Here is a 14,054-nt window from a genome sequence, read left to right as displayed (position 1 = left end):
CTGTGGATATCTGCTACTATCAAGGGCACAGGGGCAAACAGCATTTACATCAGTTGGCAACCTCACTAGGCAAATCAAATATTGTCTGTCGTTCTTTGAAAAATCACAGAGTGACAGAAAGACTTGCCCAGAGTCCGGTTCTGTTGCTTTCCTATGGGGAGCAACTGGCCTTTCTTGTTCTATTCTGTTTTATTTCTTCCCTCTTCCACTATTCCTCCTTTTTATGCTGCCCCCCCCCCCCCCACTTGCTTTCAAAGCTGCTGAACAGGACGAGATGAAAAAAAAAAACTTTGGGCAGCAGCAAACACATTGGCAAACAACACAAAAAGAAAGCCATTTTCATCCATCTCTCTCTCTCCTTTCTTTCTTTCTTTCTTTCCTTCCTTCCTTCATCCCCCTACAGTTACACCCTTCGTTTCCTGTCTTCCCCATCCTACTACTGGGAGCAACACACAAAGGGAAGGAGTTGTCCCATTTCCTATCCAGGCAAGGCTTTCTTTCTCTCACCCCTCCGCCCCCATTTTCATCAGACGCAAAGAGATCAGGATGCCAATTTTTGCGACAATTGTTCTGGCTGTCGGACAACGGAAGTGGTCTCAAGACTCAAGGATCTGTCTGAAACTATTGCCCAGGCCTTTCTGCTGCCTGGAGTGCCACATTCCAGTTTCTAGGAGCACAGGAATTCCAATGTTATTCTGCCTCGCTTTGGAGCAGCCAATGCTCACCCCCCCTGAAGATGACAACTCAGCTATTGTTACATCACGCACTGATTCTGGGCAGAAAGAGAAGTGAGTCAAAGACCCATGATCTCTCCAGAGGTTTCCTTTAGCTTTTTGCAACTCTTTTAACAGGCAACCCAATCTCAGGATGATGCCAGTTCAAAGTGTGACTCTGCCAGGAGAAAGATACGCAGAGGACAAAAAGACAACTCTCTTCCCTTGTCCTTTCTCGTCTCTTCCGTTCTTCCTTCTTCTCCACCTTTCTATCTTTCCTGCAGTATATAAGTCTTGTTTTCCTTTGAGAATCTTGCATTGCAAAAAAAACCCCAAAAACCCCTTGTAGTCCAAATTCCGACAACACTTCCAAGCCTCAGAACTTGAGATCTCCAACCCAGGGATAAGTTTCAAACTTTGAAAGGAGACAAATAAAGCACAGCGAGCCAGGGCGGTGTAATGATGACAGTGCTGGGACTATGGAGCAGCTCAATTTCAAGGGGTTCACCTTGGGTGAGGGGTTCACCTCCATATAGGCAAATTTCCCAAGAATCGGAATGGGAGGTTTCCGGGGATTGTTGTCCTTGAAAGCCACCTTTCTGAGAAGTCTTCCCTGGGAGGCCAATTGGGAGCAAAGAGACCCAGGAGGAGGCTGTTCCATTCCCAGAGCCCTTCCTTTCTTGCCACTGTTTATTTACCTAGCCAGCACCATGCGGGAGAGAATTACCATATATCCCCATGTGTAAGTTGACTTTGTATAAGTCGAGGGCTGGGTTTTGGGGCCAGAGTGAGGGATTTTGGGGTGCCTCATGGATAAGTCAAGGGTCATTCCAAAGAGAGGTGAAAGCCCCAATGGCAACACAAGAGGCCAGATGCCCCTGGCTGTTGCCACTGCCCTTTCCTCAGCCTCAATGCTATAGGATCCTGGAGGATGTAGTTTCACAAGTTCTTTAGCCTTCTCTGCTTAAGTACACTGGTGCCTCAACCAAACTACAACTCCCAGGATCCAGGCAGAGGAGGCTCGAGACCTTGTGAAACTACAATTCCCAGGATTTGTCAGCACTGCATCAGGGGCAAATCATGTGGAGTCAAACTGCATTCTTTTCACAGTGGAGATGCACCCATAGAGAAGCATGTTGGGATGCTGGCCATTAGCATGATTAAGAACCGAGAATAGTAAGTAATAATTAACAGTAAGGATATGTATATTCATATTCAATACAATAATATATAATAATATTGTAATATATAATAATAGGTGATACATTAAATACAATACCAAGAACAACATATAATATATCATGATCATACTGTTTGATTGATGCATATTTGCATATTGGGAGAAGTAAGGTTTTGGATTGTGAGCCACTTAAAGAGTCTTGGTAGGGAGAGATAGAACAGGATATACATTAATTAATAAAAATTTAATGATTAAGTAATGATTAATTAATTAATTAATTAATTAATGATTAGTTTTTATAATCAGTTATAATCATTAATTATTATAACCCATTGAGCCCCCGGTGATGTAGTGGGTTAAACTGATGTGCCGGCAGGACTGAAGACCGACAGGTCGGAGGTTCAAATCTGGGGAAGAGTATAGATGAGCTCCCTCTGTCAGCTCTAGCTCCCTATGCGGGGACATGAGAGAAGCCTCCTACAAGGATGGTAAAACATCAAAAACACCTGGGCGTCCCCTGGGCAACGTCCTTGCAAACAGCCAACTCTCTCACACCAGAAGTGACTTGCAGTTTGGGGTTCGAATCCCAGGATTGGGGTGAGCTCCCATCTGTCAGCTCCTGCTCCCCATGCGGGAACATGAGAGAAGCATCCCACCAGGGAGGTAAACAATCAAAACATCCGAGCGTTCCCTGGGCAGCGTCCTTGCAGACGGCCAGTGCTCTCACACCAGAAGCGACTTGTAGTTTTTCAAGTCACTCCTGACATGGAAAAAGAAATCCATTATAATCATGAATTAAGCATGAATTAAGGACTAATCAATCATTATTCATTAATTAATGATTATTATTTAATTAACTATGTATTAATACTTAATAAATCAAAAAACAATAATAATGAATAATTAGTGGCTACCTTTTTAATTCATACTTTATGAATGAATACTATACTAATTAAGAATTAATTGATACTTTATGAATGATGACTAAATGATAATTAGGAATGGAGGAGTGTTCAACGAAGAATGGCTTCATCTTCCCTCCACTTGGGACAGACTGAGGGGCGAGGGGCGGGATGCCTCCCTCGCGGCGGGGTGGCCAAGGCGGCGGGGGCGGGGGCGGGGGCGGCGGACCACCGACCTTCTGGTGCTTGCGCTCCTTCTCGATGCGGTCTGCGCGCTCGAGGCGGAGTCGGTCGAGCTCGAGGCGCAGCTCCTGGAGCTCCGGGGGGACGTGCTCGCGCCCGACCAGGGCCTCCAGCAGCTCCAGCACCCGCACCACCGGCGGCATGAGCCGGGCCAGCGCCTCCCCGCCGTGCTGGTCGCCCAGGCGCTCGAACTCCTGGCCCACGGCCGAGGCGATGTCGTAGACGTCCATCACCGTCAGCTCCGAGGCCTCCTTGGCCAACGCCGGAGAGGCCCGCCAGCCCGCCATCCTCCCTTCCCCGGGCCAGGCCCGCATCGAGCGGCGCCCACACGCCGACAGACCCGCCGACGACAACGACGACGACGACGCCGCCTCCTCTTCGCCCGAGCCCGCCTCCTCAGGGAGGGAGGGAGGGACGGAGGGAGGGAGGGGCAGGCCCGGCTCCGGCCTCGGAGGAAGCCGCACGTCGCCCCAGATCCGGCCTCCTTCCCTCCTTGCTCCTTTGCCGCAGCCCTCTTTGGCAGGGAAAGAAAGGAAAGGCACACCACCACCAGCACTACCGCTCCCAGCACTCGAGAAGCAGGCAGGGACAAGCTTGGGCACTCCCTCCGGGTGTTTTGGAATCCAACTCCCACCATTCCTAACAGCTGGAGCTGACAAGAGGGAGCTCATCCACGCTCTCCTCAGATTCGAACCTCCAGCCTGTCCGTCTTCAGTCCTGCCGGCTCAATGGGTTATAATAATTAATCATAGAATTATAGAATCAAAGAGTTGGAAGAGACCTCATGGGCCATCCAGTCCAACCCCCTGCCAAGAAGCAGGAATATTGCATTCAAATCACCCCTGACAGATGGCCATCCAGCCTCTGTTTAAAAGCTTCCAAAGAAGGAGCCTCCACCACACTCCGGGGCAGAGAGTTCCACTGCTGAACGGCTCTCACAGTCAGGAAGTTCTTCCTCATGTTCAGATGGAATCTCCTTTCTTGTAGTTTGAAGCCATTGTTTCGCATCCTAGTCTCCAAGGAAGCAGAAAACAAGCTTGCTCCCTCCTCCCTGTGGCTTCCTCTCACATATTTATACATGGCTATCATATCTCCTCTCATCCTTCTCTTCTTCAGGCTAAATATGCCCAGCTTCTTAAGCCGCTCCTCATAGGGCTTGTTCTCCAGACCCTTGATCATTTGAGTCGCCCTCCTCTGGACACATTCCAGCTTGTCAATATCTCTCTTCAATTGTGGAACCCAGAATTGGACACAATATTCCAGGTGTGGTCTTACCAAAGCAGAATAGCATTACTTCCCTGGATCTAGACCAGGGGTCCTCAAACTACGACCCAGGGGCCAAATACGGCCCTCCGAGGTCATTTACCCGGCCCTCACTCGGGGTCAACCTAAGTCTGAAAACGACTTGAAAGCACACAACAACAACAATAATCCTATCTCATTAGCCAAAAGCAGGCAAAAGGAGCCCCTGGTGGCGCAGTGTTAAACCCCTGTGACGGCAGGACTGAAGACCCACAGGTCGCAGGTTCGAATCCGGAGAGAGCGTGGATGAGCTCCCTTTGTCAGCTTTGTGAGAGAAGCCTCCCACAAGGATGGTAAAAGATCAAAACATTCTGGCGTCCCCTGGGCAACATCCTTGCAAACGGCCAATTCTCTCACACCAGAAACGACTTGCAGTTTCTCAAGTCGCTCCTGACATGACAAACAAACAGCCAAAAACAGGCCCACACTTCCCATTGAAATACTAATAAGTTTATATTTGTTGAAATTGTTCTTCATTTTAATTATTGTATTGTTTTTAAGTGTTTCTTTGCACTACAAATAAGATATGCGCAGTGCACATAGGGATACATTCATGCTTTTTTCAAATTATAATATGGCCCTCCAACAGTTTGAGGGACTGTTATCTGGCCCTCTGTTTAAAAAGTTTGAGGACCCCTGTCCTAATCGGTTCTGCCATAAAATGTACACACTGAAGCCCCATGATTGTACTCCATTCATCTCAGGAAGCATTTGTGCTCAAGTCAATGCGTATTAAAATAATTGGATTGGTTGTTTGGCTGGAGCAAACCTAAGATAGATGCCATTCCCTTTTGAAAATCCTCTAATAGGAAGTGTTAAATAGTCATAGGATGGAGGGGTAGTCCTATAAAAACCACTGAACACATTTGAGGGTGCATCTACACTGCAGAATTAATGCAGTTTGACACTACTTTAACTGCTACTACTCAATGTTATGGGATCATGGCCATTATAGTTTTACAAGGTCTTTTGCCTTCATCGCCTCACCAAAGTACAACTCCGAGTATTCCATAGCATTGAGCCATGGCAGGCAAAGTGGTGTCAAACTGCATTACTTCTACAGTGTAGCTGCACCCTGAAGAAACAGGACAAAGCAAAGTATTCTGTGAGCAGGAAAACACTGCTCTTATGTGGGAATTTAATGTAGGATCCTGTTGTGCCATGCTGTGAACAGCGGGTGAATTGTATGGCAGTGGTGGAGGCGCCTTCTTTGGAGGCTTTTAAGCAGAGGCTGGATGGCCATCTGTTGAGGATGCTTTAAATGCGATTTTTCAGCTTCTTGGCAGGAGGTTGGACTGGGTCTCTTCCAACTCTACAATTCTATGACTTTCAGATGAATATACTTGTTGTATTTTTAAATATCCTTCAGGCGTTTTCCCCAGGAAGTGATTTGTTGTGCTTTGGTTTTGATTTTTGCATTTTGTTTTAATTCTTTCCATGTCGAAGGGCTGGGTTGAAATTCATGCTTCCCTTTTTTTGGATTAATAGACAAATAAATGTCTTATTCTATGATGAAGAAACGGGCATGCGGATAGCACAATAAATCATAGTGTTCCTGGGTGACCTCAGGGATGTTGTTTTTAGTCACTGGAAGAGACAAAGTGGCCTATTTGTGTTGCCTGTTGAGCCGTTCATTCAGAAATTCTTAGGATTGCTCTCGGCTATAGACAGGGGAAGTTGGATTATTTCACTTACCCATGACAGAGCAGGCAATAAGACACAGATCCTGCTTTCACAAATGAGTCAATCATTGCATTCCTTGGATCTGAATTTTAGGGCATCACTTGTAAATACATCTTTGCAGAACCACAGTTAGCATGAATCAAAACAGCTCAGCACTCAAGATGCTAACACAGTCTGTCCAGAGCCAAGTAAAACAAACCAGGAGAAGGAGAGTTACCACTTCATCACATTTATTAAATTCCACTGAGTCATACACTTCAGAAGTGGTAACCCACTGTGTTCATCACATTAGGAAGAAGCCATTGCTGGATGTCATCAAAGGGCCTGGGTGTCTTAATGCATGTCTTCAATATTGCCTCCAGAGATCTGTTTGTGTATCAGCTCACCCTTTGCGCAGATTCTGGTTGTGAAGCAAGAACAATTCACAGAATCAGAATTGGAAGAGACCCCCAGGGCCATCCTATTCAACCCAATTCTTCCATAAAGACGACACCATCAAAGCACTCCCAACAGATGGCCATCCAGCCTCAGCTAAAAAACTTCCAGAGAAGAAGACTCCTAGGCAGCATATCCCACTGTCGTACAGCTCTTACCACCAGGACATTTTTCCAAATGTTTAGCAATTTGTAATTTGAATCTCTTGCTGTGTCTTATGGTGCGTCTACACCAGTGTTTCCTGACCTTCCTAATGCCACGACTCCTTAATACAGTTCCTCATGTTGTGGTGATCCCCAACCTTAAAATTATTTTTGTTGCCACTTCATAACTGTCATTTTGCTACTGTAATGAATTGTAATGGAAATATCTGAGATGCAGGATGTATTTTCATTCACTGGACCAAATTTGGCACAAATACCCAATACGCCCAAATTGGAATACTGGTGGGGTTGGGGGGAGGATTGATTTTGTCATTTGGGAGTTGTAGTTGCTGGGATTTATAGTTCACCTACAATCAAAGATTCAAGATTGGGAAAGGCGTACGGCAAGGCTGCATACTCTCACCCAACCTTTTTAACTTGTATGCAGAACACATCATGCGATGTGTGGGGCTGGATGAATGCAAAGCTGGGGTGAAAATTGCTGGAAGAAACATTAACAACCTCAGATATGCAGATGACACCACTCTGATGGCCGAAAGCAAGGAGGAGCTGAGGAGCCTTCTAATCAAGGTGAAAGAAGAAAGCGCAAAAGCCGGGTTGCAGCTAAACGTAAAAAAAACCAAGATTATGGCAACAAGAATGATTGACAACTGGAAAATAGAGGGAGAAAATGTGGAGGCCGTGACAGACTTTGTATTTCTAGGTGCAAAGATTACTGCAGATGCAGACTGTAGCCAGGAAATCAGGAGACGCTTACTTCTTGGGAGGAGAGCAATGTCCAGTCTCGATAAAATAGTGAAGAGTAGAGACATCAGACTGGCAACAAAGATCCGCCTAGTCAAAGCCATGGTATTCCCTGTAGTCACCTATGGATGTGAGAGCTGGACCTTAGGGAAGGCTGAGCGAAGGAAGATCGATGCTTTTGAGCTGTGGTGTTGGAGGAAAGTTCTGAGAGTGCCTTGGACTGCGAGAAGATCCAACCAGTCCATCCTCCAGGAAATAAAGCCCGACTGCTCACTGGAGGGAAAGATACTAGAGACAAAGTTGAAGTACTTTGGCCACATCATGAGGAGACAGGAAAGCCTAGAGAAGACAATTATGCTGGGGAAAGTGGAAGGCAAAAGGAAGAGGGGCCGACCAAGGGCAAGATGGATGGATGGCATTCTTGAAGTGACTGGACTGACCTTGAGGGAGCTGGGGGTGGTAACATCCGTCAGGGAGCTCTGGCGTAGGCTGGTCCATGAGGTCACGAAGAGTCGGAGACGACTGAACGAATGAACAACAACACAATCAAAGAGCTTTCCAAACTCCCACCAACGAAGGAATTGAACCAGACTTGGAACACAGAACTCCCATGAACAACAGAAAATACTGGAAGGGTTTGGTGTGCATAGACCTTGAGTTCTGAAGTTGTAGTTCACCTACATCCAGAGAGCACTGTTGACTCAAACAATGATGGATCTGGATCAAACTTGGCACAAATATGTATTGTTGAAGGCTTTCATGGCCCAAATCACTGGGTTGTTGTAGGTTTTTTGGGCTGTATGGCCATATTCTAGAAGCATTTTCTCCTGAATACTCAATATGCCCGAATAATCAGTATGCCCGAATGTGAGCACTGGCGGAGTTTGGTTGGGGAAAATAGACTTAAAATTTGAGAGTTGTAGTTGCTGGGATTTATAGTTCATTTACAATCGAAGAGCATTCTGAACCCCACCAACCATCAAATTGGGCCAAACTTTCCACACAGAACTCCCATAATCAACAGAAAATGTTGTTTCCTGACGACCCCTCTGGCACCCCCTCGCAACCCCCGCAGGGATCCTGACCCCCAGGTTGCGAAACACTGGTCTACACCATAGAATTGATGCAGCTTGACCTTGGCTCGGGGACATGGAATCCTGGGACTCTTTGGCAGAGAAAGCTACAGAGCTTCTAAAAATGGATTTTAACTGTGAATGTTTAATACTGTCATGTTTACTTCTGTTTTAATGCTTACATAGTTCTTTATTTTAAATAGTGTGGTCATACTTTTAATGTAAGCCACTCAGAGTCTCCTTTGGGAGAGATAAAAGCGGGATATAGATGATAATAATAATAATAATAATAATAATAATACTTCCAGGATCCCATAGCATTGACTCCAGACAGTTCAAGTGGTGCCCAAACCACATTAATTCTACTGTGTAGATGCACCCTCAGGCAGCAGATGCTGAGGAGTGGCCAACTGAGAGACTAATGTGGGTCACGGACCTACTTTGAACCCCCTAAAGTTGTCTCCTGACCTTGAAGGTGACACAGATCCTGCCCTATTGCCAATGCAAGAGTCTTCTTTAACCTACTTTGGTCCACAGTATAGGAAGGGCACCATCTTGACCTGTGGGTCAGGTAGCAAAAGTTACCAATCTTAATGCAGCTCTTATTGAAAGGCCTGTTATTGGATGGCTCTCAAACCAACAGAGATGGTGAGGATGGGAGTTGTAGTTCAACCATTCCTGGGGGATCGCATGTCTCCATTTTCCTGGAGAGACAGATCAATTCAGTGGCAAGAATATTCCTTTTTGCTTGATGGTTGCTTTGTATCTTTTAAAAAAATACTTTTTGGTTCTTTTATAAAGTGTGGGATTTCTCCGCTTTGGACTTACAGATACTGTTTCTAGACTATCACGTTTCCTTTGCGGTTGCAAAGTAACGTTGTCTTGTGCCACTGAAAGAAAAATGTATCATCCTCCTGAGACCTAGAAATAATGTTGTCCTGCATTTGAAGAAGTGGGTTTATATCCATGAAAGCTTCTGTTGAAATAAAAACCAGTTATTGTGAAAGATGCTGTTATGCTCCTTATTTTGCTCCTCCCTCCTTCTCCTCTACTTCTTTTTTGTGTTATCTATATGGCTCCTGCAATATGAAAACTTATGATCTTGTTTTATTAATTTACTAGCCATCCCCTGCCTGACGTTGCTGTGGCCCAGTCTGTGTATATGTGCTTTGTGTGTGTATATGTGTATATATGTGTATTTGCGTGTATATATGTGATTTTGCGCATGTGTTGTAATGTATTTTTTATTTTTTGGCTTTTTAAGTCTCTTCTGCTGTGTTTTTTAGTGTTTTTATGAGTGATGGTCACTTGTTGGCCTGATAGTTGTATTGTGTCCAAATTTGCTGTCAATTCACCCAGTGGTTTTTTAGTTAATCCCACAAATGAACATTACATTTTTATTTATATAGATTAGATCACACTGTGTTGCTTTATTTAGTTCATGAAAGCTTATGCTCTTGTTTATTGATACATTAGTCAATATCTATCCCATTTTTTCCTTGTAGGGGGATCCTATGCAGCTTATGAGTATATTGAAAAAACAACAGGGTACAGTTAAAAAAAACACAACAATTCATACAAAATGATCATCAAGTTTGCAGACGACACCAAATTGGGAGGGATAGCCAATACTCCAGAGGATAGGAGCAGGATTCAAAATGATCCTGACAGATTAGAGAGATGAATGGCCAAAACTAACAAAATGAAGTTCAACAGTGACAAATGCAAGTTACTCCGCTTAGGCAGAAAAAAACGAAATGCAAAGATACAGAATGGGGGACGATGAGGCCTGGCTTGAGAGCAGTACGTGTGAAAAAGATCTTGGAATCCTTGTGGACAACAAGTTAAACATGAGCCAACAACGTGATGTGGTGGCAAAAAAAGCCAATGGGATTTTGGCCTGCATCAATAGGAGCATAGTGTCTAGATCTAAGGAAGTAATGCTACCCCTCTATTCTGCTTTGGTTAGACCACATATGGAATATTGTGTCCAATTTTGGGCACTACAATTGAAGAGAGATATTGACAAGCTGGAATGTGTCCGGGGGGGGGGGGGGCAACTAAAATGATCAAGGGTCTGGAGAACAAGCCCTACGAGGAGCGGCTTAAGGAGCTGGGCATGTTTAGCCTGAAGAAGGCTGAGAGGAGATATGATAGCCATGTATAAATATGTGAGAGGAAGCCACAGGGAAGAGGGAGCAAGCTTGTTTTCTGCTTCCATGGAGATTAGGACGCAAAACAATGGCTTCAAACTACAAGAGAGGAGATTCCATCTGAACATGAGGAAGAACTTCCTGACTGTGAGAGCCGTTCAGCAGTGGAACTCTCTGCCCCGGAGCGTGGTGGAGGCTCCTTCTTTGGAAGCTTTTAAACAGAGGCTGGATGGCCATCTGTCAGGGGTGATTTGAATGCAATTTTCTGCTTCTTGGCAGGGGGTTGGACTTGATGGCCCATGAGGTCTCTTCCAACTCTTTGATTCTATGATTCTATGAAAAGTAAAGAAATCAATGACAGTTACATTAAAAAACACATGGTTAAAGCAATATAACATAGCAAAAAAGAGAAAAACAAATAAAACCACAATCCCATTAAAAGCTGTCTTTGCCACAGACATTATAAGTAAAAGGTTTGTTCACCGGCAAAAGGAAAGAGGGGGAAATATGAACTGGATTATAAACTTAACCTTTCCCTAACCTCTGAGCCACAAGGGCCATTGGGTTGCCATTCCCATTGTCCCCAGTGTGCATGACACATAACTAGAGCCCCCGGTAGCACAATGGGTTAAAACCTTATGCCAGCAGGACTGCTGACCAAAAGGTCAGCTGTTTGAATCCGGGGAGAAGGGTGAGCTCCCATCTGTCAGCTCCAGCTTCTCAGGCAGGGACATGAGAGAAGCTTCTGACAGGATAAAACATCTGGGCATCCCCTGGGCAACGTCCTTGCCGACGGCCAAGTCTCTCACACCAGAAGTGACTTGCAGTTTCTCAAGTTGCTCTTGACAACGAAAAAAAATGACACGTAACAAAAACAGTGTTGGCTGTTGTTGCTGAATCTCATCTGGGGACCCAAATTGGATGACAGTGAGACAGCATTCAGCCAGACCACAATGCAAAACAATATGGTTGGATTTTCTGTGCCTGGCCTCACGCCTCCTTTGAAGGCCGAGGATGTATGACAATTAGGGGTGTGCATTTTTTGTTAGTCATCATAAGTCGCATCAAATTTGTTAAATTCATACTTACAACATGATATCCAATGCACAGGCATGGCCCACTGCGCAGGCATGGCCCATGCCAAAAACTCAAGAATCGAAACTTACCTAATACTTTTTCATTTTAATTTTGTAAATCTCAGAAGCCTCCAAAAATTTTCAGTGCAAGGAAGCCAAGCCAAGCAAAAAAAGGTTGCCTTTCCTCTGTAAATTAATGGCCTCTCGCCATTAGGAGAGGGAAGCAGCAGGGAGAAAGCAAAATTTGCTGGGAAAGAGACTGAGAAAGCACAGATTTCTGGGAAGTGTAGTTTGGGAAGGCGAGGAGCCATATGGTAAAGAATTCAAAAGGCCCTGCCCTATACTATTTTTCCCAGAATTCTGGCCAGCATCAGAAAGCCCCAATCAGGAGAGGGGAGAGAATTCCAATAAATTACTGAATCTGCAAAGAGGAGAACTGGCTGATACTTCAATGCATGTAAGTAAATTTCTGTGCTGGGCTGGGAAGAAATCCCTAAATTGAAGTTCTATTGGTTAATATGAGAGACATTCAATGAGATAGCTGTTGTGGCTTTTAAAAAAGTTTTTGCAAAACTTTAAAAGGTCCTCTAAAATCAGTAGATGTATGATTCCCCCCCCCCCCGAAAGTTGGGGGAATGATCCCCTGTTATCTTGTATAGAAAATTTTAAGGAGATACCTCTTGTAGTTTTTTTTTTAAACAGGAGAAATTGTTTTCCTCCTTTAACCTGCTCTCCACTCCTGTAAATCTTTTTCTCTCTAGCACCCCCTGGTAGTCTCTGCCTGGATAATGGAACAGAACTTTCGATTCATACAACCAAATTATTAAAACCTTTGAAAATTCCCCAAAAATCTATGGATAAGTGAAACATTCTGAAACTTGATGGGATAACAACAGCCAATGTGTTTTACCATTCTAGTAAGCTTTGTCCCAATAGCTGTAAAAACGAGGGAGAAAGGTGCCCCAGAAGTTTCCCCACTTGCACAATTACTATAATGAAAAAGTAATAACATTTAGTTACTCTCATTATAACAACAACATTTTCACCAATGACACTTTAGAAACACTTTAGAAATGAAACACTGGTGCCCCCTAATTTTGCAATGACTTGGGTACTGCTCTATTATCTGGGTGGAGGCCACCAGGGGGCGCTACAGAGAGAAGGATTGTCCCCTTTTATGGGACAGAGGGATTTGATGGAGGAAAACCCTTTCCCCCTGTTATTCCCTTTCCAAACTTCCCGTTTTATAAACGAGAGTTGTTTCCATGACAGGGACATGGGAGGAGGGAATAACAGGAATATTGGGGGGGGGGGGATGATTTCCCTCCTTCAACCCACCCTCCACCCCTATAAATGGGACTCTCTTTATCTAGCACCCCCTGATGGCCTCTGCACAGATAATGGAACACTACCAAATAGGACACGGACTCCTTCCGATGTTTTGATGGAAAGTTCCAAATCTCAAAGCTGAGCTCGCAGGACTTGAAACATGGTGGAATGCTAGGCTTAAGTGGTTACCTACATAACCGTGAAGCCAACAGGAAATTGAAGGTTACCAAGAATACAGCTATGATGTATAGAAAAAACCACAAAGTTAAAACTTGGCATTGTACTAAATGTGCTTTGACCAGAAGCTGTCCACTTGGAGTGCCTCTGGTGTCGCTGTAACAATGTTCTCCATTGTGCATGTGGGGGGCTCAGACTCCATTGTAGTAAGTGGTCTGTGGTTTGCTCTTCTCTGCACTTGCATGTTTTGGACTCCACTTGGTAGCCCCATTCCTTAAGGTTGGCTCTGCATCCTGTTGCAACCTGTTCAGTGCCTTCCAGGTTGCCCAGACTTCTGTGTGCTCAGGAGGGAGTTTATTTATTTTATTTATTTCGGTTACTTCTACCCCGCCCTTCTCACCCTGGAGGGGGCTCAGGGCGGCTTACAAAGGCACAAAGGAGTTTCTCATCCAATCTCAGCCACTGATTGACTTTCTGGGTTTTAGCCTGCCACTTTTGGACTCTCGCTTGCTGAGGTGTTCCTGCAAGTATTTCTGTAGAGCTTAAGAAGCCATTTCTTGATTTAAGACATTGGTGTGCTGGTTGATATACAAACAGAGGATGGGCCGGAGATGTCTGTGCCTTCTTTCATTACTGGTTGCTACTCACTGGGTGATACCAGATGAGAGACTCCCCCCCTGGGCACACAGAAGACTGGGCGACTTGGAAGGCACTGAACAGACTGCGCTCTGGCACCATGAGATGCAGAGCCAATCTTAAGAAATGGGGCTACAAAGTTGAATCCATGACATACGAGTGTGGAGAAGAGCAAACCACTGACCACCTGCTGCAATGCAACCTGAGCCTTGCCACATGCACAATGGAGGACTTTCTTGCGGCA

At 45.0% G+C, this 14,054-nt stretch overlaps 1 protein-coding gene across 4 annotated transcripts in view; it reads right to left on the bottom strand.

Annotated features, from left to right (window-relative positions):
- Window positions 1-3,593, bottom strand: part of RILPL1 (Rab interacting lysosomal protein like 1) — a 28,188-nt gene extending 24,595 nt beyond the window's left edge. For 2 of the 4 annotated variants that reach the window (XM_060785533.2, XM_060785535.2), the window contains exon 1: window positions 3,032-3,593. In XM_060785533.2, coding sequence (XP_060641516.2) covers window positions 3,032-3,352 — 321 coding nt within the window. In that variant the 5' untranslated portion in view covers window positions 3,353-3,593. The remainder of the gene's footprint in view (window positions 1-3,031) is intronic. The other 2 variants (XM_060785536.2, XM_060785534.2) reach the window with 2 other exon arrangements.
- Window positions 3,594-14,054: the final 10,461 nt, after the last annotated feature.

This window comes from Anolis sagrei, chromosome X (genome assembly GCF_037176765.1).
Source record: "Anolis sagrei isolate rAnoSag1 chromosome X, rAnoSag1.mat, whole genome shotgun sequence".
Taxonomy (NCBI): domain Eukaryota; kingdom Metazoa; phylum Chordata; class Lepidosauria; order Squamata; family Dactyloidae; genus Anolis; species Anolis sagrei.
The sequence above is the reverse complement of the archived record's forward strand: the minus strand, read 5'-3'. Positions and strand labels throughout refer to the sequence as shown.